The sequence below is a fragment of the Rhinoraja longicauda genome, chromosome 11, assembly GCF_053455715.1.
Source record: "Rhinoraja longicauda isolate Sanriku21f chromosome 11, sRhiLon1.1, whole genome shotgun sequence".
NCBI classification, from domain to species: Eukaryota; Metazoa; Chordata; class Chondrichthyes; order Rajiformes; family Arhynchobatidae; genus Rhinoraja; species Rhinoraja longicauda.
Window position 1 is genome coordinate 46219692 of NC_135963.1, and position 25446 is coordinate 46245137.

The following is a 25446-nucleotide window of genomic DNA, read 5'->3' on the forward strand; positions in this document are numbered from 1 at the left end:
AGTTTAGAAGGATGAGAGGGGATCTTATAGAGACGTATCATAAAAGGACTAGACAAGCTAGATGCAGGAAAAATGTTCCCAATTTTGGGGGAGTCCAGAACCAGGGGACACAATCTAAGAATAAAGGGGAGGCCATTTAAAACTGAGGTGAGAAGAAACTTTTTCAACCAGAGAGTTGTGAATTTGTGGAATTCTCCACCACAGAAGGCAGTGGAGGCCAATTCACTGGATGAATTTAAAAGAGAGTTAGATAGAGCTCTAATGGTTAGTGGAATCAAGGGATATGGGGAATAGGCAGGCACGGGTTACTGATTGTGGATGATCAGCCATGATCACAATGAATGACGGTGGTGGCTCGAAGGGCCAAATGGTCTCCTCCTGCACCTATTTTCATTTAATAAAACCATTCCTCCGCCCATCTGGCTAATCAATCCAGATACTGCTGCAATCGTTCACAACCATCTTCACTATCTGCAAAACCACTAACTTTTGTACCATCAGCAGACTTGCTAATCGTGCCCTGTATGTTCTCATCCAAATCATTGATATAGATGACAGCCAGGAACGGGCCCTGCACCGAGAACTGAGGCATACCACTTGTCACAGGCATCCAGTCTGAGAAGCAACCTTCAACCATTACCCTCTACTTCCTTCCATGGAGCCAATTTGCTATCCATTCAGCTATCTCTCCTTGGATCCCATGCGACCTAACCTTCCAGAGCAGCCTTCCATGCGGAACCTTGTCAAACGCCTTACTGAAGTCCATGTACACAACATCTACAGCTCTGCCCTCATCAACCTTTTTGGTAACATCTTCAAAAAAATCAATCAGATTTGTGAGACATGATCTCCCACGTACAAAACCATGATAACTATTCCTAATCAGCCCTTGCCCATTGAAATGCCTGTATATCCTATCCCTCAGAATACTCTGCAGTAACTTACCAACTACAGATGTTAAGCTCACCGGCCTATAGTTCCCAGCATTTTCCCTGCAGCCCATCTTGAAAAGGGGTACAACATTTGCCACCCTCTAGTCTTCCGGCACCTCTCCTGTATTTAAGGACGACTCATAAATTTCAACCAGGGCTCCCGCAATTTCCTCTCTAGTTTCTCACAATGTCCTCGGATATATCATATCAGGCCCTGGAGATTTGTCTACCTTCAAACATGACAGTACTTTCAGTACTTCGACAATAACCCTGACTGCTTTCAAGACACTTCCAGTGACTGCTCCAATTTCCTCCATCCTACTGTCTTTCTCCTCGGTAAATACAGAGGAGAAATACTCATTTAGGACCTTGCTGATCTCCTCTGGCTCCAATGAAATCCAATTAAATTTGGATGGGCAAGGGCTGATTCCTGAGAGGTCCCACTCGCTCTCTAGTTACCCTTTTCGCCTTATGTATGTATAAAGTATTTTGGGATTGTCCATAATGCTACCTGCCAGAGCTATCTCCTGGCCCCTTTTTGCCCTTCTGATTTTCTTTTTTAGTTTACTCCTTAGTTCCCAAAACTCCTCCAGGGATTCACTTGATCCTAGAGGCCAATACCTGTCCCATGCATCCTTCTTGTTTTTGACTAACATCTCAATTTCCCTCGTCAGCCAAGCTTCCTTACGTTTGCTAGCTTTGCCCTTCACTCTAACGGGGATGTACACATCCTGAGATATCTTCAGTACACTTTTAAAAACATCCCACTTGGCCGATGTTCCTTTCCCCTATAATAACCTGCTCCAGTCAACTTGAGCGAGACCTTCTCTCATACCCTCAAAGTTGGCCTTACCCCAGTTGAGCATTTTAACACGTTGACCCTCTCCATCCCTATACATAACTATCTTAAACATAATCGAACTGTGGTCACCGGTCTCAAAAGGCTCCTCCGCACACTTCATTAACTTGCCCGTCCCATTTTCCCAATACTAGATCCAGCGTTGGCCTCTCACGTGTGGGGGCCTCCACATACTGCTTAAGAAAACTCTCCTGAACACTTTTGAGGAATTGCACCACATCTGAACCCTTCACGCTATGATTTTCCCAGTCTATATTGGGAAAGTTAAAATCCCCTACTACGACAACCTCATTTGACCTGCAGCTGACTGCAATCTCCCGGCACATTTGTTCTTCTAATTCCCATTGACTATTCGGGGGTCTGTAGTACACTCCCAACAAGGTGATCATCCCTTTCTTGTTCCTCAGCTCCACCCATATAGCCTCACTAGACGAACCATTCATAATGTCACTGCTGATCACAGCCGTGACATCCTCCTTAACCAACAATGCAACCCCCCCCCCCTCCTCTTTTTCCCTCGTCCCTGTCTCTCCAGAAGCTCCTGTAATTTAAACTGTCTTCTTTTCTCTCTTTCCCCAGTTCTGATGAAAGGTGTACGACTGGGAATACTAACTCTGTTTTCTTTCCATAGCTATTGCTTGGCTTGAGTGTTTCAACATTTTTGGTGTTTTTATTTGACATTTGGTGACTGATGCTCGATTTGAGATTTTTAGCAGTCTTCGTCCAAGCACAGATTAGAAGCTGATTCCAGGGGAGAATCACTGCCATTGGTATCATTGCAGCAAATGATTGTGTGTGAAATATTGAAGTCAATGTGAAGCACCAGGAAAGCTGGCTGAAATCATTATGTTTGACTTCATTCACCTCATTGCTAACAAATTGCTGTTTTAGTTCTTCGTCTTTGAACATCTTTTGTTTCAGTTTAGTTTATTGTTCCGTGTACCGAGGTATAGTGAAAAGCTTATGTTGCGTGCTAACCAGTCAGCGGAAATACAATAAATGATTACAATCAAACCATTCATAGTGTTCAGATACAGGATGAGTGAATAACATTTAGTGCAAGATAAAGCCAGCAAAGTTCGATCAAAGGTCGTCCGAGGGTCACCAATGAGGTAGATAGTCATTCAGGACTGCTCTCTAGTTGTGATTCAGTTGCCTGATGATAGCTGGGAAGAAACTGTTCCTGAATCTGGAGGTGTGCATTTTCACACTTCTACACCTTTTGCCCGATTGGAGAGAGGAGAAGAGAGAGTGGCCAGGGTTTGACTCATCCTTGATTATGCTGCTGGCCTTGCCGAGGCAGCATGAGTATAAATGGAGTCAATGGATGGGAAGTTGGTTTGTGTGATGGTCTGGGCTGCGTCCACAATTTGCTGCAATTTCGTGCAGTCTAGATGGAGCTGTTTCCAAACCAAGTGGTGATGCATCCTGATAAAATGCTTTATATGGCGCATCTCGAAGTTGGTGAGGGTTGTTTCCAGAATGCTTCTGGAGTAATGATCATGCAATTATAATCTATCCTTTACAATGAACATTTTTAGAAAAAGGTTTTCATCTGTTTTACTTGGGACAGAAAGGTATGAAAATTTATTACGCTTATTTTAGTTTTTTCTCTTTCAGATGCTGAAAACCATAGGCAAATAGTGATGTGTATTCTGTACCATGTCACCATGGATGATCGCTTCAAATCTATGTTTGCATACACTGATTGCATTCCACAGGTAAAATAAATTACACTAACTTGTAAATGAATCTTTAAAATTAGATGGATTATTGACAATTGAACTGTTGTATAACGGATAGTTGAGAATTATACAGTTAAAGTGTGGATAATTTAGAAAATGGGATTTGGTAGAGATTTTGAAGATTTTTCAGAGACTTGGGTATTTCCTTCTGTTATTTTAGTTTAGTTTCGAGATACCGTGCAGAAACAGGCCCTTTGGCGCACCGAGTCTGCACTGTCCAGCAATCCCCACATACTGGCACTATTCTACAAACACCAGGGACAATTTACAATTATACCAAACCAATTAGCCCACAAACCTGTACGTCTTTGGTGTGTGGGAGAAAATTGGAAATCCAGGAGAAAACCCACGCAGGTCATGGAGAGAACATATTGTATTTGCTGGATCTTTTTGGCAAGCTACTCTGCTGATTATCTCAGTTCCAAACAAATGTGTGACCTAGAATTACCTAAATAATTATAACACATTATAAACACTATTATAACACATCCAGCTTTGGTCTTTGACAGGGGCTTAAGAGAGTACTTTTTGATTGGGGGCACCTTTGCTCAATCTTGACTATTAATGTAGAGACATTTTAATCATTTTCTTTATGACTCACTTGTAAGGTGGGACAGAACTATCAAAATTGGGATGGAAGAGAGTCTAGTTAATCAAACCTAATCTGTTCCTCTGAGCACTATTTCAATGGAGGGGTTTGCCCCTTTCTCTTCAGTTTGGCCTTTAAAGCATCAGTAAGGCATTTAGACAGGCATTTAAATAGGAAAGTCACAGTAACATGCAGTCCTATTGTGGGCAAATGAGATTAATGTAGATTGGTAAAAATATTGGCTGTGACTCTGATACTATTTTAGAATTTAAGGTGCACCTTTCCTTATAGTAGCTGCGGTCTTGTATATATGTGGTATCCAACCATTTGAATCCTCACAATTAAGTGTATTTTTTACATGAAAAATGGAAACATGTAAGGAAAGTATAATGCATTGTGATCCCATGACCTCATTAACTTCTTTCTAATTTTGCAGCTGAATAAATCATGGGGAAATCATGGGGAAAAAGCAATGTGCACTTCTAGCAGGTTGAGTTCAATCCAGTCCCACATAGCCAAGTATAACACTACTGACAAACCCAGGAGTTTTATTTGTCCTGAAGGAATACATTGACATTTTTAGTTGATCCAGAGTTAATGACAGGTCGAGATGTGCCATGCTTGCTGCTATTTAAAATCTCATCGAGAAGATCAGGTTTTGAGGCATTGTTGCTTTAAATTGAGATCCAGCTTTGAAGATTTGTCCATCCTTTAAGTATCAGGTTGCGAGGATTTTACTAAGTTACCTTCTTTAAGATTACTGATCATATTTATTGTGGCAAGTCTCTGGGTCAGGGAATGGTTTTGGATTACCTCTTCCTCAACATCAGCTCAGATGTAAAATAGGAAGTTAGCAGAGAGCTGATTAGGGGAGGTATTGTTAAGGCCAAGGTTTATGAATTGATTCCTGCTTCTTAAAAGTAATTTGATTCGGTGCAAAGGAGCCATAGAATTACTGTTATATACAGTGCTCTCCATAATGTTTGGGACAAAGAGCCATCATTTATTTATTTGCCTCTATACTCCACAATTTGAGATTTGGAATAGAAAAAATCACATGTGGTTAAAGTGCACATTGTCAGATTTTATTAAAAGCCATTTTTACACATTTTGGTTTCACCATGTAGAAATACATAGTCCCCCCATTTCAGGGTACCATAATGTTTGGGACACATGGCTTCACAGGTGTTTGTAATTGCTCAGGTGTGTTAATGCAGGTATAAGAGAGCTCTCAGCACCTCGTCTTTCCATCAGTCTTTCCATCACCTTTGGAAACTTTTATTGCTGTTCATCAACATGAGGACCAAGGTTGTGCAAATGAAAGTCAAAGAAGCCATTATGAGACTGAGAAACAAGAATAAAACTGTTAGAGACATCAGCCAAACCTTAGGCTTACCAAAATTAACTGTTTGGAACATTAGTGAGCTTACTAATTGCAAAGGAACTGGCAGGCCAAGGAAGACCTCCACAGCTGATGACAGAAGAATTCTCTCTATAATAAAGAAAAATCCCTAAACACCTGTTTGACAGATCAGAAAGAATCTTCAGGGGTCAGGTGTGGATTTGTCAATGACCACTGTCCGCAGAAGACGTCATGAACAGAAATACAGAGGCTACACTGCAAGATGCAAACCATTGGTTCGCCGCAAAAATAGGATGGCCAGGTTACAGGTTGCCAAGAAGTACTTAAAAGAGCAACCACAGTTCTGGAAAAAGGTCTTGTGGACAGATGAGACGAAGATTAACTTGTACCAGAGTGATGGCAAGAGCAAAGTATGGAGGAGAGAAGGAACTGCCCATGATCCAAAGCATACCACCTCATCTGTGAAACACGGTGGTGGGGGTGTTATGACCTGGGCATCTTTGGCTGCTGAAGGTACTGGCTCACTTATCTTCATTGATGATACAACTGCTGATGGTAGTAGCATAATGAGTTCTGAAGTGTATAGACACATCCTATCTGCTCGAGTTCAAACAAATGATTCAAAACTCATTGGCCGGCGGTTCATTCTACAGCAATACAATGATCCCAAACATACTGCGAAAGCAACAAAGGAGTTTTTCACAGTTAAAAAATGGTCAATTCTTGAGTGGCCAAGTCAACCACCCGATCTGAACCCAATTGAGCATGCCTTTTATATGCTGTAAGAGAAAACTGAAGGGGACTAGCCCCAAAAGAAGCATAAACTAAAGATGGCTGCAATACATCATCAGATGCAGAGTATCACCAGAAAAGACACCCAGCAACTGGCGATGTCCATGAATCGCAGATTTCAAGCAGTCATTGCATGCAAAGGATAAGCAACAAAATACTAAACTTGACTATTTTCATTTACATGACATTGCTGTGTCCCAAACATTATGGTGCCCTGAAATGGGGGGACTATGTATAAATCCTGCTGTAATTTCTACATGGTGAAACCAAAATGTATAAAAATGGTCTTTATTAAAATCTGACAATGTGCACTTCAACCACATGTGATTTTTTGTATTACAAATCTCAAATTGTGGAGTACAGAGGCAAATAAATAAATGATGGGTCTTTGTCCCAAACATTATGGAGGGCATTGTAGGACCAATGAAAATGGATGCTTGTATGATGATGTAATGATTGCTTTAAACCGATTGGGCAACATGCTTCTGATTTGAGTTTATGGATTTTATAAAGCCATTGTTTTGACGGCTCCCTTTGATATGTACTGTCTCTTCCATTAATTGAATGCTGCTGAAGGTTTCCTCAGATAATACACTTTGAAGTTATCTGCTGAAATACATAAGCTAATTGATCAGACAGTGAACCCCAGAGTGATTGGTCAGAACAGTGATTCCAGAAGAAAACATTTTTTTGCATTGTAATCATTCAAAGATGTTGAAGGAGAAGGTGTGAGAATGTGGGGAGAGCAGTGAAAGCCTCTGATTCCCGATAAATAAGTGAAGTCAGGTGCCAGGGAGTCTAGACACAGCGGTTTCAGCTTAGGATTGTGGTATCTGATACTCAGTATGGGAATTGTTTGAAGGAATATCACTGCTTCTTCACTATAGCCTCAACATCTAAATACTTGCCTGTTAAATCAGTGACTAATGACAATAAGCACATGTAAATGAGGCATATTTTGCTTGACCTATAATTTGTTAGTGTAGCAACTAGGCTGCAACTTACACATGACTGCAGATTTAAATTTCTAGTAATTATTGGAACTAATTATTTGGGATAAATGGCACACTATCAGTTTTGATCTCAGTTATAAATCAAGGTAACAATTCACAAGTATTTGATTTCAGAATGAATACAAAACACGGGATCAGGCAACTAGAAATTCTGTGCAAAATAGCTATGAATTCATTTTTATTACATAATTTATATGTTTGGAAATGTTTAAAGGTAATTGACGCCATCTTATTACATTTATTTTTATCTTATGATGGAAAATGATCGTTACACTTTCTTCTTGATTTTATTTTCATTATTCTCTTTTCTCCTTCAGGCACTGCCAGTGCCCCAGTATCATGCTCGCTTTTTCTGTGTATGAGTATATTCATGACAATTGGCTTAACAGATCTCCCTCGTTTTACTATTCTACATATATATTTTGCAGCTAGGTTCATTGGTGATCAATAATTTGTGGTTTGCAGAAGTGCTAAGTTAAGTTACATGACTCTGCAGGATTGAGATCCTCTAATTGCACAAAATGTCTTGCTTTAAACATGGCACCATACTATGGGTTTAATGAATTGATTGAGGCAGGTGAGCTAGCCAGAATTTCTAATTGTCTTCAATGTATCTATGTATCATTGTCTACATTACATCTCCTAAAATGCAACTTCTTCCATATGACCTACTTCCTTACAGCCTTCTGAAAAATGAATGCTCCCAATGCCAGAAAGTTTGAAAAATATTTTTGAAAGGATGCAATTTTATTACCTTTCTTGTATTCTTCAATTACTTGAAGCTTTTGAGTGGATGCTTTACCAACCCATTTGTTTGGTTATCAAATTTGCTTTCTCCCCACTTTACTTTCCTTTAAAATAGATGCAATTTACTATTGACTAGGCTAAAAACCTTGACCCACCTCAGTCTAGATGGTTTTCCATTGGTTTGGGTTAGGTTAAAATTGGGTTAGGTTTCTGGAATTGCTGCCCCAAAATGCTGAGAACTCAATTCTACATTCTGTATCTTTCCATTCTCTCTACCTTTTGTATTTAAATTTGGATTGATTGTGTCTATGTATAATATTATCTAATTTGATTAGATAGTGTGCAAAACAAAACATTTCATTGTATCTTGGTACAAGTGACAATAATAAATCTAACCCTAAAATTACCATCAAGTATTGTTGATCCATATAGCTACTTTATTTCTTATATTTTTACTTATACAACATAGAACAGTACAGCCAAAGAACAGGTTCTTCAACCCACAATGTCTGTGCCGAACATGATGCCAAGACCATCACTTATGCACAAAACCCATATCCCTATATATGCATATCCAAAAGTCTTTTAAATGCTACGAACATATTTGGTTCAACCACCACCCTTGGCAGCACATTTCAGGCATTCAACACCCTCTGAGTAAAACAAAATTTGCCATGCACATCTCCTTTGAACTTTACCTGTCTCACTTTAAAGCTATGACCTCATATTTGATTTTTTTTCCATCCTGGGAGAAAGATTGTGATCTCTACCCTATGTATGCCTCTCATTATTTTATCTACTTTTATCAGATCTCCCTACAACCACCGGCATTTTAGAGAAAACAATCCATCTGACCAACCTCTCCCTGTTGCTAATAACCCTTAATCCAGGCATCATTCTGGTAAACATCCTCTGCACCCTTTCAAAAGCCTCCACATCCTCCTGCAATGGGGTAACCTGAACTGCACACAATACTCCATGGATGGACTCCACTGGATAGGACAAGTTTGGAGGGATATGGACCAAGCGCAGGCAAGTGGGACTAGTGTAGCTGGGACATGTTGGCCAGTGTGGGCAAGTTGGACCGTAGGGCCTGTTTCCACACTGTATCACTCTATGACTCTATGACTCCAAATGCCACCAAACCAAAGTCCGATAAAGCTACATTATAACTTCCTGACTCTCGGACTCAATGGTCTATGAAAGCAAGAGTAACATTTGCCTTTATCACTCATATCTATTGTGTTGCCACTTTCAGGGAAGTATGGACCCTGGACCCCATGATCCCTCTGTACATCAATGCTATTAAGGGTCATGCCCTTAATTGTAGATTTTTGCCCCTTACATTGGATGTTCCATAGTGCAACACCTCACCCTCACCAGATTAAAATCCACCTGCCATTTCGCCACGCATTTCTGTAGCTAATCTATATCCCACTGTATACTTTGACAACCTTCCTCACAGTCCGTAACCTCAGCAATCTTGGTGTCATCTGCAAATGTACTAACCAACTCATCTACGTTTACGTCCAAGGCATTTATAATGCTTGTTCCAAATCCATATAAATAAATCACTATTAATCCTGTGCATCTTGCTCTTCTAGATCAGTTTACCACATGAGATTTTATCAATTGCCTTACTAAAATCCAAGTAGACACCATCCAGCACCCTTCCCTCATCAGTCACCTTTGACATCTACTCAAGAAATTGGAACAAGTTAATAAGACATGACCTGCTGCATTTTAAGCCATGGTAACTGTCCCTACGTAACCAATTCTCTTCCAAATGGGAGTAAATCCTATCCTGAAAAATCCTTATAATAGTTTACCTTCCAATGACGTGAGGCTTGCCGGCCTATAATTCCCCCTTTACTTCCCTTCTTAAATAAAAGAACAACATTGACTACTCTCCAGGCCTCTGGGATCTTGCCTCTAGGTAGAGAAGACACAATGATTTTCATCAAAGCTGCTGCAATTTATTGCCCCTCTCAATAACCTTGTCAGGTCCAGGGGATTTATCCATCTTAATGCTATTCAAGAGCCCCAACACTTCCTCCTTTTGAATCTCAAAGGCATATTAGTATTCTCCACTCTGATTTCACGGTTCTCCATGCCCTTCTCCTTCGTGAAAACCGATGCAAAGTACTCGATATAACCTTGCCTAAGTTCCCAGCCTTCAAGCACAAATTCCCTCCTTTATCCATGAGCAGTCCAGCCTTCTCCCTGCTTATCTTCTTGTTTTTAATACAGATATAAAGAGCTTTGGGATTTTCTTTAATCAGACTCACCAAAGCCATTTCATGGCCCCTTTTTGCCCTTCTAATCACTCACTTGAGTCCTCCCCTCCTTTCTTTATATTCCTCAAAGGATTATCTGATTCCAACCTCTTAAACCTTGCAAGTGCTTCCTTTTCTTTTTGACCAAATTTACAACCTCTGGTCATCCATGCTTCCCTTACTTTGCCATCTTTATCCCCCCTTCCTTATTGAAACATGCCAGTTCTGAATATCGATCAACTGGCCTTTAAACAATGTCAGATGTGGAGTTTCCCCAATAATAATTGCTCCTAGAATATCCAGATACTGTTTCAAGAAACCTTTTTGGATCCACATCAAAAATTCTGCTCCGTCTAAACCTTTGGCACTGACCACGTGCCAGTCAATATTGGAAAAGTTAAAATGACCCACGAAGACAACCCGGTTGCTTTGGCATCCATCGGTTATCTGTCCACATATATACAATTATGTATCTCCCGCTTACTATTGGTGGGTGCTGTGGTACAATCCCATTAGAGTCCTTACACCTTTCTAATTTTTCAGTGCCACCCATTCTACCTCAGCGGCCGAACCCTCCAGTGTGTTCTCTTTGAGCACCACAGTAACATTCTTCCTGATCATTTGTGTAACTCCCCACCTCTTCTACCTCCCTCTTGATTACATCTGAAACATCAAAACCCCCGAACATTGACCTGCCAGTCATGTTCCTGACACAACCACATTTCCACAATGGCCACAACATAGTCTGAAGCATCAGTCCAGGCTCCAGGTTCATCTGTTTTTTCCACAATACTCCTTGCATTGAAATAAACACAATTCAGCCTATCAGTGTCATCAAATTTCTCAACTTATATACCTATGTTACTGTATTTCTTGGCTTTCAAAATACTGAGAAAGAGTTATGGATTTACTGTGGAGAAGGAGTGCTTTCATTTTTTTATCAATGTCAGTAAATTACTTTATGTGCTTTTTTTTATCAGTTAATGAAGATGTTGTTTGAATGTGCAGAAGAGCATATTGATATGGAATTAATCTCCTTTTGTATTAACCTTGCATCTAACAAGAGAAATGCACAATTAATCTGCGAAGGTAAGATTTTTCCTAAACTTGTTATTTAAGCAAAGGCAAAATCTGAGCTCTTATCTACTTAGCAGAGAGAGAAAAAAATTACTTCCTTTTCTGTCCCTTTGTACTTGTTTATTTAAAAAAGTATATGATTATTCTCTCCTGAGATGCTGCCTGACCTGCTGAGTTACTCCAGCATTTTGTGAAATAAATACCTTCGATTTGTACCAGCATCTGCAGTTATTTTCTTACACTGATCATTGATATGAATGGACTAAAGATATAATTATATTTCAAATTTTTAATCACAATTTTCTTCTTATTTGCAGTTTTTAAAATGTTTTATAATGTACAGCTAGGCTTACTGCTCAGCGGAGTTATCGTTCATATCCACATTTTGTTCTCAGCCAGTGTGGACTTTGGCAGTCTAACTTTCCTTTGTAACCCCAGTGCTTCATCGAATACCTCAATATAATGCAAACAGTTTTTTGTAATCCATTTTCCAGCATATCTATGCCTTTTGATTTCTGAGAAATGTTTGCAATTTTAATTTTGTGGTAAACCTGAGGATACCTCTTCTGGTCAGTTTAGCTGACAAATCTTTGCAATTTTAATAAGATTAATAAGTTTTCAACTTAGCTAGCTATATGTAACAGTTTTGCTAACAATTTATGTCTGCCAAATGTGTATTTGGATTGCGTTCTACTAAATTTTCAATTACAATTTTAATAAGTTGAGAAGTACATTTTAAAAAACTGTAAACCTGCGAATAACGTCAACTTGCTCGTAAATGATGAGTGCTGCCATGAGGATTTAAAGCAGGGACTTTTGCAGTTACTGATGTAACATGCTTATCTGAGTCGGCACACTGTAATAAATTCATGGCCTCAGTACTAATTTTGGCTATGTGGTATAATTTATGTAATGAAAGACTTGGATTTCTTCTCATATTTAACTTTACTTTCGAGGTATTCATTTTAAGGAAATGAGAGAGGTGCCTTGTATTCCAGCTACATAGTCTTCAAATATGTAGGGCCTTGGTGAGAACCGATCTGAAGTACTGTGCTTGGTGTCCTTGTTTAAAACAGGTAGTTAATGCATTGGAAGCAGTCTAGGGTAGGTTGATTAGATTAGTGCCCGGAATGGATGGGTTGTCTTATGAGGACTGTTTGGACAATGTTTGATTGTATCTGTTGGAGTTTAGGTGACTGGATGCCACAAAGGGGATTTGATTGGAACATACAAATCCCCTTTCAAGTTCCAATCAAATCCCCTTTGTGGCATCCAGTCACCTAAACTCCAACAGATACAATCAAATATTGTCCAAACAGTCCTCATAAGACAACCCATCCATTCCGGGCACTAATCTAATCAACCTACCCTAGACTGCTTCCAATGCATTAACTACCTGTTTTAAACAAGGACACCAAGCACAGTACTTCAGATCTGTTCTCACCAAGGCCCTACATATTTGAAGACTATGTAGCTGGAATACAAGACACCTCTCTCATTTCCTTAAAATGAATACCTCTATAGTAAAGTTAAATATGAGAAGAAATCCAAGTCTTTCATTACATAAATTATACCACATAGCCAAAATTAGTGGCTCCCGGGTCACGTGTGGCTGCGCCTAACGGCTGCGGCTCTCTGGCAGTCTGTTTTGGGTTTTTTTTGTGTGTGTGTGTCGGTGTTGGGATGGTTTTTGTTTCTGTTTTTGGCTGTGTATGTGTGGGGGGTGTGGGGTGGGGGAAACCTTTCTTTTATTAGGTCTCTTCCCCGGGGCGCAGCTCGGCCGCGGGGCCTTCCATCGCCCGCGGGGCCTTCCAGCTCGGCCGCTGGACTTAACATCGTCGGCGCGGCTCGGCCGCGGGACCTAACAGTGCCCGGCGCGGCTCGGCCGCGGGGCCTTCCATCGCCCAGTATGGCCGCGGGACTGTTCAGTGCTCGGTGCGGCTCGGCCGCGGGGCCTTCCATCGCCCGGTGCGTTTCGGCTGCGGGACTTAACATCGCCGGCGCGGCTCGGCTGCGGGACGTTTCAGTGCCCGGTGCGGCTCGGCCGCTGGACTTAACATCGCCGGCGCGGCTTGGCCGCGGGACGTTTCAGTGCCCGGTGCGGCTCGGCCGCGGGACTTAGCAGCGGCCACGGTGCCTTCCATCGCCCGGCGCGGCTCGGCCGCTGGACTTAACATCGCCGGCGCGGCTCGGCCGCGGGACGTTTCAGTGCCCGGTGCGGCTCGGCCGCGGGACCTTCCATCCCCTTGCGGGGGCTGTGCGTGTCGGTTGCCTCGGTAGGGGTCGAGCTGCCTGTCCGTGGGCGCGGGGGGGAAGAGAGTGGAAGTTTTGTTGCCTTCCATCACAGTGAGGGGGTGTTTGGAGTCACTGTGATGGGTGTTTATGTTGGGGTCGTGTGTCCTGTGTTCTTTTCTTTTTTGCTGTGTCTTGTGACTGCTGAAATTTCGTTCGGTATTTATACCGAATGACAATAAAGTTCTGTTATGTTATGTTATACAAGATCCTCTGGGATCATGAAAGGGTTGATGTGAGACAGATATTACTTATAGGAGAATCTATGACACATGATCGCTGTATAAAAATAAGAGGTTTCCCCATATAAAACGGATTTCAAATCAAATTCCTTGTATCTGGTTGTCAGGGTTGGAACTCAATTCCATAAGAGTAGCAATAGCTATGAATATTTTTAAAGCCAATGGATTCTTGATAAGGAAGGTGTAAAAGTAGAAAGGAATACAGAGTTAAGGTTAAAATCAGATATTCCTCTTTACTTACAATGCTAAATAATTGACAAGGAATGTGGTTAAGTCTGTTGAACTGTCATCTGATTATGTTTAATCATAGTGTTTCACTGAGAAATGTGACTTTGAATGGCTGACTTTAAACATTACACATTTTAGGAAATGGTCTTAAACTGCTAATGAAACGGGCCTTCAAATTCAAGGATTCGCTGCTGATGAAAATGATCAGGAACATTTCACAGCATGAAGGCCAAAGCAAAGATTTATTCATAGTAGGTATCATAAGAGTCATTCACCTGTGTGTAATTGGCAGTGATGCATCCGTGGGGTGGAGGGGGTTGGGTTTTGGGGGGTTGGCTGTCTGCATGTTTATGCAGTTAGCCAATAATTAAGCGGTCATGTATTAAATTGACTTGCCTCCTCCCTGTTGATAATTTTTAATTCTGCTCCTGCTTTGCATCCATTATTTGGTCATTCATCTTCCCATTCTTGATTACCAGCTACCTTTGGGCCAAATCAAGCTAGCTGACTGACAGACTCCGGTGGCTTGTCTCATCTCAAGAATTTGCAACTCTTGTTCAAATATTGATATTTGGATAGACAAGTGCGAGGTTAGATTCAGGTTGATCTAAGCTGCTGTACAACTGCTGATATAAATATTGTTATTTACATCAAATCTACTGTACGACTGGATTCACCATTGAATGCAACAGCAGTTAATGCTTTACTGCACATTTTGAAGAGGCTCGCGATGCTTTACATAATTATTTTTATGTTCTTAAAGAAGTTGGCAAGCTCCTTTAATTATTTATATTTGCATACCTTTGGGTCAGGATATAATATAAATATTGCACACACAAGGACCATTTTACAAATGTCCTCGAATTTTTTGGGGGTTTTAAAAGCCAGAATGATTTATTAGTTATAAAAAGGAAATACATTAAATATGTCTCCTGCAAAAATTAGGAAAAATGAGACCAATCGATCTCTAATTTGGTTTTAAAATACTTTGTACCTATTTGTTTTTAGTTGTTTTAGATTAGAGTGGTGAATTAAATTAATTACTGCTTTGTATGCCTTTCATAAGTTGGGAATTGATTAGGTTTTTTGTTGTTAAAAATGTTAGGAATCTAATCATAGGAATCAAATAAAGACTTTTCAGCACATTCATCTATAATCCTGATGATGTGATCCATTACTAAGAATAAAGAATTTAAACCTATTAGCCAGATCCTTGAAGTTGCTAGCAGCCTTAGTTTAGTATGCTTTAAATCTCATCGATTAGCCCATAGATCCATATCCTGTGTATTATTTATATCATTTCAGCAATAAAACGACATCTAATTCCTTGTAAAAATGGCATGTTGACATGGCAAAAGGGCATTCCATATATAAACTGCATCTTGAAAATGTATCAATATTCAACAACAACAAAAAATCCCAAATCATGCTTGTTAGCCCCTGATATATGTGTATCTTGCTACCCTATTCAGCAAGTTATCATTTCTCAGTCACATTTACGAGGATGTTGCCTGAACTTGACGGCCTGAGCTTTATGGAGAGATTGGACAACCTAGGACTTTATTCCTTGGAGAGCAGCAGGCTATGGGCTGATCTTAGAGAAATGTATAAAATAGTGAGGGGAATTGATAGGGTGAATGCATAGTTTTTTACCCAGGGCAGAGGAACGAATAACCAGAGGGAATAAGTTTAAGGTGAGAGGAACAAGATTTAATAGGAACCTGACGGACAACTTTATCACTCTATGAGTGGTGGGTATGTGGAACGAGCTGCCAGAGGAGGTAGTGTAAGAAAATAACTGCAGATGCTGGTACAAATCGAAGGTATTTATTCACAAAATGCTGGAGTAACTCAGCAGGTCAGGCAGCATCTCAGGAGAGAAGGAATGGGTGACGTTTCGGGTCGAGACCCTTCTTCAGACTGAAGAAGGGTCTCGACCCGAAACTCCTGAGATGCTGCCTGACCTGCTGAGTTACTCCAGCATTTTGTGAATAAATGCCAGAAGAGGTAGTTGAGGCATGTATTATAGCATTTAAAATTCAATTGACAGGTACATGAATAGGAAAGGTTTAAGGGGCTATGTGCCAAAAATGGACAAATGGGACTAGCTTAGATGGAGCATGGATGAGTTGGGCTAAAGGGTCTATTTATGTACATTTCTATGAAATGTACTTATCTTTTCTCTGGAAGACATAGGTTTATGGTGAGAGGGGAAAGATTTAATAGGAATCTGAGGGGCAACTTTTTCATTCAGAGGATGGTGGGTATATGGAATGAGCTAGTTGAGGAGGTAGTTGAGGCAGGTACAATAACAATATTTTTAAAACATTTGGATAGGAAAGGCGATATGGGCCAAATATGAGCAAATGGGACTAGCTTCGATGGGGCACCTTGGTCAGCATGGACAAGTTGGGCCAAATGGCCTGTGTCTGTGCTGTATAACATACGGTTCAAACCAGATAAATGCCATTACTGTTGTTTATCTGTAGATGAATTTATTCATAGAAATCATAGTTATCTGATTTGTGTCATTGTTTATATTTTGGGGATATCAATAATAATAGCAAGAGCCCTGCATGTAGATGAATAATATTGGTGTACTTTTATTTATTAATGAATTTAAATTAATAATGAATGTAGCAAAAAATTGTACTTAATTACTTGCATTAAACTGAAGCCAAAATATTGACTGCACTCTCTATCTGATGTTCTGTTCCATAGAATCGGTGAAGCCAGATGTGTGAGGAAGGAATGTGTCAGGTGGTTCATGTGGTAGCATGTGTTTGGGGTGCTTGTGATTAAAGACACATTTCCGTTGTTCGACTTTGCAAAATGGACAGTTATTCATTGAAGTCACAATCAGCTAGTTTGTGCCCTTCAAGCGTGTGCGTTGTATCAAGGGATGCAAGGATTTTTTTCCAGATTGGTGTGTTGGCATTCATTGGTCCAGATCTTGCAAGAAAAATAATGGTGTTCTAAGAATGTAATCCATTATTATTGTGCAGATCAGAAACTAAATTATGTAGTTTGAGATACATTTTGATTGCTAGTTATGCATGTCACTCTGCTGTTAGCATCCACAGACAATATCTCTCCCTCAGTCACTTTATAATGTTAAGGATCTGCATATTGACTGTCCATCAAACTTGAAATAGGAAGTTAACTTTGGTATTAAACAAGATAATTTCAACATTGTGTTTTATCACTGCAGCAGTAATCAACATCCATGATCCAGAGAGCTGATAGTTTTGATCATCTACCACTGGTGATCGACAGACCTTTGCTGTAGCCTGTGTTCAGCTTTCTTCATACCTTGTAATTACCTTTGTTTAAGTTAAGACACTGGTTTTGGACCTAAGCTGTTCATAGAAACATAGAAAAATAGGTGCAGGAGTAGGCCATTCGGCCCTTTGAGCCATTCAATATGATCATAACTGATCATCTAAAATCAGTACCCTGTTCCTGCTTTATTCCCATATCCCTTGATTCCTTTAGCCCTAAGAGTTCAATTTAACTCTCTCTTGAAAACATCTAGTGAATTGGCCTCCACTGCCTTCTGTAGCAGAGAAATCCACAGATTCACAACTTTCTGGGTGAAAAGGTTTTTTCTCATCTCAGTCCTAAATAGCTTACCCCTTATTCTTAAACTGTGCCCCCTGGTTCTGGACTCCCCCAACATCGGGAACATTTTTCCTGCATCTAGCCTGTCCAATCCTTTAAGAATTTTTGTATGTTTCTATAAGATCCCCTCTCATCCTTCTAAATTCCAGTGAATACAAGCCCAGTCGACCCATTCTTTCATCATGTTCACCCTCAAACTGTAACTGAAATTCTATTTTCTGGAAAAACTTTAACTTCTGGATCTCTTTTTAAAACTGCCTCATTATATAAGACCAAATCTAAAATCGCCTTAAATCCATAATATATTGTTCTAAGAAATTATCACTGATGCACTCACTAGAATTAGAATTAGAATTAGAATGCCTTTATTGTCATTGTACGAGCAGTACAACAAAATTAAACGTGCTACATCTGAAACAGTGCGACTGCAAATCTTTCAAAACAATCGCACAAACATAGGAACCAATACAATAAGTACCAATATCAATACAAACCAATAAAAACTAATAAATAATAAATGAGTTTTGCACCTAAGATGCTGTATATTAAAAAAAAGTGCAAAGAAAGTGAAAGTCACATCAAGTCAAGTATTTCCATTCACAGTTCTTATGATCCAGGGAAAGAAACTGTTTTAAAGTCGGTTTGTTCTGGTCCTTAGGCTCCTGTAGCGCCTCCCAGAGGGCAGGAGAGCAAACAGTTCATATCCTGGGTGTGTGCTGTCCTTCATTATATTTCTGGCCCTGTTTAGACAACGCGAGCTGGAGATGTCCTCCAGAGAAGGCAGTGGACATCCGATAATTTTCTCTGCTGTCTTTATAACCTTCTGGAGGGCCTTCTGGTCTACAGCTGAGCAGCCAGCATACCATACTATGGTGCAGTATGCCAGTACGCTCTCAATGGTCTATTCTCCAAATTGCTTGTAGTAGAATCCAATATAACTTGAATTTAGTAAATGGGAAATAAAAGATATGACTTATAAGACATAAAAGATGTATATTTGCAAAAACTACCCAAAAAATAAATATTAGAGGGAATATTTAATTGTAATTTTTAGTTTGAATCAATCTGAATTTATTATCGACAATAAGAATAAATGCTGTTATTATAACTATAGGTATTTTTAAATTAAGTTATAGTGGAGATTTTTTTGGAGAAATTGGATATCATCGTGTGATTCATGCTAGCACATGAATTATTAAACTACAATTAATTCAATCTGGAAAATTTCTGTTGCACATAATATTAAAAAGGGCAGTTGAAAAGGGAAAAATAAAGGCATGCCATTGCTGGACTCAACATGGTATCCCAACAATGGACCTTTGCCTTTTCTCTCCGATCTGAAAACCAGACAGGTTTACTGTAGAATCTCAGCAGGTCAGGCAGCTTCTGTGGAAGGAATGGACAGACGATGTTTCGGATCGGGATCCTTCATTAGACTGATGAAGTGGAAGAAAGCTTAAAAAGGGAGTGTGGGCTGGACTAAGCCTGGCAAGTTATAGGTAGATGCAGGAGAGGGGGGTTTAACTCCGACATGAGTGGAGTAAGTTGTCAATGGCGAGAAGTGAAAAGGAGATAAAATCCTTTGTAACTCAGATAAACTTAACTACCAGCCATGTTCTGTGAAAGCAATGCTTTAAGTGTCGATTCAGTAGCTGTAATGCTATATTTTACTTTTTATTGGTAAAAATAAAACCAATTTTATTGAAGGCACAGGTTTAACAACATTAAATAATTGGTTCATAACTGTGATTGTAAAGTTAATTTTTGAATGTTGAGCATGGATTTATATCACTACTGCACAAGTAAAAACACACATGCTCCTGTATAGGGCTTTGCATGTTCATAAATGTAATTCTCAGGGAATTTTAACTACGTGCTTGGGTAATCAGCAGGATTCCTCGTTTAATTATATTTAAATTAAAAGGACCTGGCCCTTTGGGAGAAAATAAAACTTAATTCAAATACCTTCTTTTCTTTCAGGATTATGTTGGGGACCTGGCAGCTCAGATCAATATCAATGAAGGTGAAGAATTTGTTATTGAGTGCCTTGGAACATTGGCTAATCTGACAGTTCCAAATCTTGACTGGGAGCTTGTGCTGAAAGAATATAACTTGGTTCCATTCCTCAAGGACAAACTGAAACCAGGTTTGTTAGATGGATGGATATGATATAAAGAGTAATCAAAATATGATTGTAAAGTTTAGTCATGGTGATAAATTGCAAAACACATTTTTGATATTGAATTGAATTGAATAAATTTTATTAGCCAAGTATGTATACATACAAGGAATTTGCCTTGGTGCTTTGCTCGCAAGGATAACAACACGATATACAGTAGCCAATTAAAAATAAAACATTATAATTTAAACATGTGAAGAATAAAATAAAATACCAGAGCAAAAGGAGGCTACAGACTTTTGGCTGTTGAGTAGAGCTACTGCTCGTGGAAAAAAAGCTGTTTTTATGTCTGGCTGTGGCTGCTTTGACAGTCCGGAGTCGCCCCCCAGAGGGAAGTACTTCAAAGTGTTTGTGGCCAGGGTGAAAGGGGTCAGAGATGATCTTACCCGCTCTCTTCCTGGCCCTTGCAGTGTACAGTTTATCAATGGGGGGAAGATTGCAGCCAAAGCATTCTCGGCTGATCGAACGATATGCTGCAGCCTCCGGATGTCATGCTAGGTGGCTGAGCCAAACCAGACCATGATGGAGAAGGTGAGGACGGACTCTATGATGGCAGTATAAAACTGGACCATCATTGCCTGTGGCAGATTGTATTTTCTCAGCTGCCGCAAGAAGTACATCCTCTGTTGGGCCTTTTTGACGATAGAGTCAATGGTGGCCTCCCATTTTAGGTCCCTGGAGATGATGGTTCCAAGGAATTTAAATGACTCCACAGAAGTGACTGGTGTTGTTGATGGTGAGTGGGGGGAGGGGAGGGGGAGCTCTCCTAAAGTCTACAATCAATTCCAAGTTCTTAAGAACATTGAGCTCCAGGTTGTTGTGATGGCATCAGGATGCCAGCTGTGTCATCTTCTGTCTGCAGGCAGATTCCTCCCCATTCTGGATCAGTCCAATCAGGGTTGTGTCATCCATAAACTTGAGAAGCTTGACAGAGGTGTCTGTGGAGGTGCAGACATTGGTGTAGAGAGAGTAAAGGAGAGAGGAGTGTACGTAGCCTTGCAACGTACGTAGCCTTGCAACGGTATGCAAACTGCAGGGGGTCCAACAGGGGGTTTGTGATATTTTTCAGGTGGGCCAGCACGTCTTTCAAGGGTTTTCATGATTACAGAGGTCAGTGCAACAGGCCTATAGTCATTAAGACCAGTAATCCTTGGCTTTTTGGGTACAGGAACAATAGTGGAGACTTTGAAGCAGGCAGGGACAGTGCAGGTTTGCAGGGACTGATTGAAAACGTCTGTGTAGACTGGTGCCAGTTGTTCGACACAGAGCTTGAGGGTAGAGGGGGAAACATTGTCCGGTGCTGGAGATTTCCGGGATATGTTTTCTCTTGGTGACATTGCCCACAGGTTTAAAGACTGGTTTTATGCGTGCATTCACCACAGTTATATCTCCATGATTCCCTCAACTCTTTTGCTGCCTTGGTTTGTCCTCAGCTTAACCTGCAGGATCAACTTCTTCAGTTAAATATTATGACTACAACCATAGTCTTTGTGTCTGCAATAAATTCTTTACTCTTGCCATTAATGCCAGACATGGCCATTGCATCAAGCTGAACCAGGAGGTTCGTTACCTTAACTCTCTGAGTTGGGGCTGATATTTAGTTCAATATCTCATCATAACAACCAATGTCTACTTCTGTGTCAATAATGTAATCTTCTGTTCCCCTGGCCTCAGTTCATCTACTCCTGAAAGCCTTGTCTGTCTGTTTGTTACCTTAAGATTAGAATATTAAAGTTATACTGGCTGGCATCTAATTCTCTATCTGCAGTCACATTCAGTTTACCATCTTGCTGTCTCTATACAATCTCACATCAAGATTTAGGCACATGTTTTCTTGTGCATGTTGACCTGCAGCTGAGACAGAATTATTCCGAATGGAGATGTAGGAAATGGTGAAGAGGAAGTGACTTTTCTTTATGATAATTATGTTACTTGAGGTCCAAAGTTGAGCTACAGTATGCAAATGATACTTATGCTTATGTATTCTTAGAAACTGAGCTCAGAGCCATCATTATGTTTTCAATGAAGCCTGAGAGAGGGTGTGCCTTGTTGTTAACATCACCAGGACTAATATCCTGTACCAACCTGCTCCAGCTGCACCAAACTCCTCTTAATAAGTAACTAGACCAAGTGGACCCGTTGGGTCCAAACCTCTCCTGCATTGGTGCACACCCTCTCCTCTCCCGCAACTAAGTACAATATATATTAATGATTTGGATGATGGAATTAGAAGTAACACTAGCAAGTTTGCGGATGACACAAAGCTGGGTGGCAGTGTGAACTGTGAAGAGGATGTTAAGAGGTTGCAGGGTGACTTGGACAGGTTGAGTGAGTGGGCAGATGCATGGCAGATGCAGTATAATGTAGATAAATGTGAGGTTATCCACTTTGGGAGAAAAAATAATGAGGCAAATTATTATCTCAATGGTGTCATATTAGGTAAAGGGGAAGTGCAACAAAGCCTTGATGTCCTTGTACACCAGTCACTGAAAGTAAGCGTGCAGGTACAGCAGGCAGTGAAGAAAGCTAATGGCATGTTGGCCGTCATAATGAGAGGATTTGAGTACAGGAGCAAAGAGGTCTTCTTTAGTTGTATATGCCAGACTAGTGCTCCAGAATCATCAGATGCTACTTCACGTGGAGTTAATCACATAAGGTGCAAAGTATTACCCTTGGAGGCAGAAGGCAGCAGGGGGAATCTTTGCAAGTCACTTTTTGGCCAACATTGTCCAATAGGGTATCTAAGCTGCACAGTGTTTTCAAATAATTTGCTTTTTACTAATGTAGGTAATCATGCAGTTGCACAGTTGAAGTTTATAATTTACCCTGTATTTTGATATTCTTTCTGTTATGTGTACTTTATAAAAAACGAACATGCCTCCATGGCCCTCTGCTTGCATTATTAGAGTATATTTGGATTTGCATTTGGTATCTTGTCTTTATTTATGCAAAAAAACTCCTTATGTTTTGGGATATTTCCATCTAACACTGGAGGATTTTTGATGTATATTTTTTTTATTTTTTTTATTCTTGTCATTAATGTAATTATGGAATACAATTTTTTTTCTTGTCGTTAATGTAATTGGGGATTAGTCATAAATATAGCCATTCTACTAATCAAAACGATACTAAAGGACATTGCAATTTTTTCAGCAAATGCCAATATTTTATATATAATTCAAAATTCTGATAATTACATATGTAGTTTTTCTTTAAATTAGCATTATCAATTTAGTACGAAAACATTTTTATACCCAGTTCTTTTTGTTGATGAGTGTTATTGTGTAATTTGCAGCAGTCTTCACACAAAACTTATTATAGCATGCAATTCATGTTCAGAGAAAATGTATTCAAGATTTAGTTTCATTCTGTACACTATGTTGATCTTTATAATGCTGTGGTTGAACATTCAAATGATTCCATTCATTAAAACCAAATGTATCTGGTCTAATTTAGTCGTACAAAAAATGTTTGAGGTCAATAATCACCAGTCTAAGCTTATGGTGTCCTCTTTTGGAGAGCAGGGAAAAAGAGTAGTGCAATTAAAGATATTAGCATGACAAGTTAATCTTTCTCATCTGATGGAAAATGGCTCGGGATGTACGATTATCATGCCAATACAAAGAAAAAAATAGTTATTTAAATGTTCCACCATGGCAGTTATTTATAGATATACATTACATTTCTAATTTTGCAGAGGATTTCTAAATATGTAGTGCAGCCAAATATTGTGGAACAGTACAACCATATGTAGCAAGATTATAACAGTGTAGGCCCATTCATTCCCTCAGACCTTTGCCATCATTTATTTAGATCATGAATCTGCATCTCAATTTAATTAACCTATCTTTCCTTCATAGGACTTAAGTATTCTTAGCCAACAAAAAATGAGTGTTTTGAAAATGTATTGATTCATTACTGTTACAATGAGCTGAATTCTTGAATCCTATGACAATCCTATTCCACTTCTGAACTGGTTGAAATGGTCAATGGTTGAAATAATGTTCTCTTTCTCACACAATTGAACCTTTTCAGTTTTACTCTGGTTTCCTCAATATTCCTCAATAGAATACCTTTTGGGTATTCCATAAGCTGTAAATGCTGTGTCAGTTAAGTTCTAGGCTCTAGGTTAAAGCTACAAAGTAACAATAAATAAACCAAGCTTTTGTCCAGAGGTTTCAGTGAAAGCATATTTGTGTCTCTGACTCTCCAGGTTCAACAGAAGATGACCTGGTTCTGGAAGTGGTGATTATGATTGGCACTGTGTCCATGGATGATTCCTGTGCAGCAATGCTAGCTAAATCTGGAATTATTCCAGCACTCATTGAACTTCTAAATGGTAAGGCTTGACAGAACATTGTGTTTTCTTCTGTGTTTTGCCCTTAGCAGCATGATAAAAATGATGTGAAATAGACTTTTTCCTTATTTGGGTATGCAAGATGAACATCAAACAGAAACAGATGCACCAAAGGCTCTTAATGATCCCACCTTGGAACACAGTAAGTGTTATAATTCCAACTAGTGTTGCAATGCCAGTTAATTTTGACTGTGAGCCATAACAGAATATGAGTCTCTAAACTCAATGCACTCTTGCCGTTTAAGAATAAAGGTGAACTCTATACCATCATGCTGGTACTGTTCACAGTGATTTTCATCCTCATAATGATTGGACAATTCATATTAGCAAGGGAAACCTTGAGCATGAGGTAGAGGGTACTTGTGACATTTTTTGGAGCAGTACACTGACAAGCCACCTGGGAGAAGGCTATTTGTAATGTCAGAATTAGTTCATGCATTCATAGTAAGTAATCTTCTATGATCTTGATCTCACAGTCTCCATCACAAGAAATAGACTATTGACTGATGTCTATTACAAACCCACTGACTCCCACAACTATCTTGATTACATTTCTTCCCACCCTGCTTCCTGCAAAGACTCTATCCCCTACGCCCAATTCCTCCATCTATGCCGCATATGCGTCCAAGATGAGGTGTTCCATACAAGAACATCCGAGATGCCTTCAATCTTTAGGGAACGGTGTTCCCCTCTCCCAGCATCGATGAGGCCCACACTCGTGTCTCCTCGGTACCTCGCAGCTCGGCCCTTGCTTCCCCTCCCCCTAGTTGCAACAGAGACCCCCTAGTCCTTACCTTCCACCCCATCAGCCGTCGCATACAAAGCAGAATTCTCCAAATTTTTTGCCACCTCCAACGGGATCCCACCACTAGCCACATTTTCCCTTCTCCACTGCTTTCCGCCTTCCACAGAGACTGTTCCCTCCGCAGCTCCTTGGTTAACTCATCCCTTCCCACCCAAACCACCCCCTCCCCAGGTACCTTCCCCTGCAACCGCAGAAGATGCAACACCTGTCACTATACCTCCTCCCTCGACTCTGTCCAGGGACCCCGACAGTCCTTTCAGGTTAGGCAGAGGTTCACTTGCACCTCCTCCAACCTCATCTACAGTGTCAGTTGTTCAAGATATGGACTC

At 40.1% G+C, this 25446-nt stretch overlaps 1 protein-coding gene across 3 annotated transcripts in view; it reads left to right on the forward strand.

Moving 5' to 3' along the window:
- Nucleotides 1–25446, forward strand: part of kifap3a (kinesin-associated protein 3a) — a 127026-nt gene that overhangs the window by 68365 nt on the left and 33215 nt on the right. For 2 of the 3 annotated variants that reach the window (XR_013547799.1, XM_078407568.1), the window contains exons 11-16: nt 3412–3512; nt 11297–11405; nt 14294–14406; nt 19757–19922; nt 24169–24294; nt 24395–24454. Coding sequence is in view for 2 of the 3 variants with exons in the window: in XM_078407568.1 (XP_078263694.1) it covers nt 3412–3512; nt 11297–11405; nt 14294–14406; nt 19757–19922; nt 24169–24294; nt 24395–24454 (675 nt within the window). In the remaining variant the exon portion in view is untranslated. The remainder of the gene's footprint in view (nt 1–3411; nt 3513–11296; nt 11406–14293; nt 14407–19756; nt 19923–24168; nt 24295–24394; nt 24455–25446) is intronic. The other variant, XM_078407569.1, reaches the window with a different exon arrangement.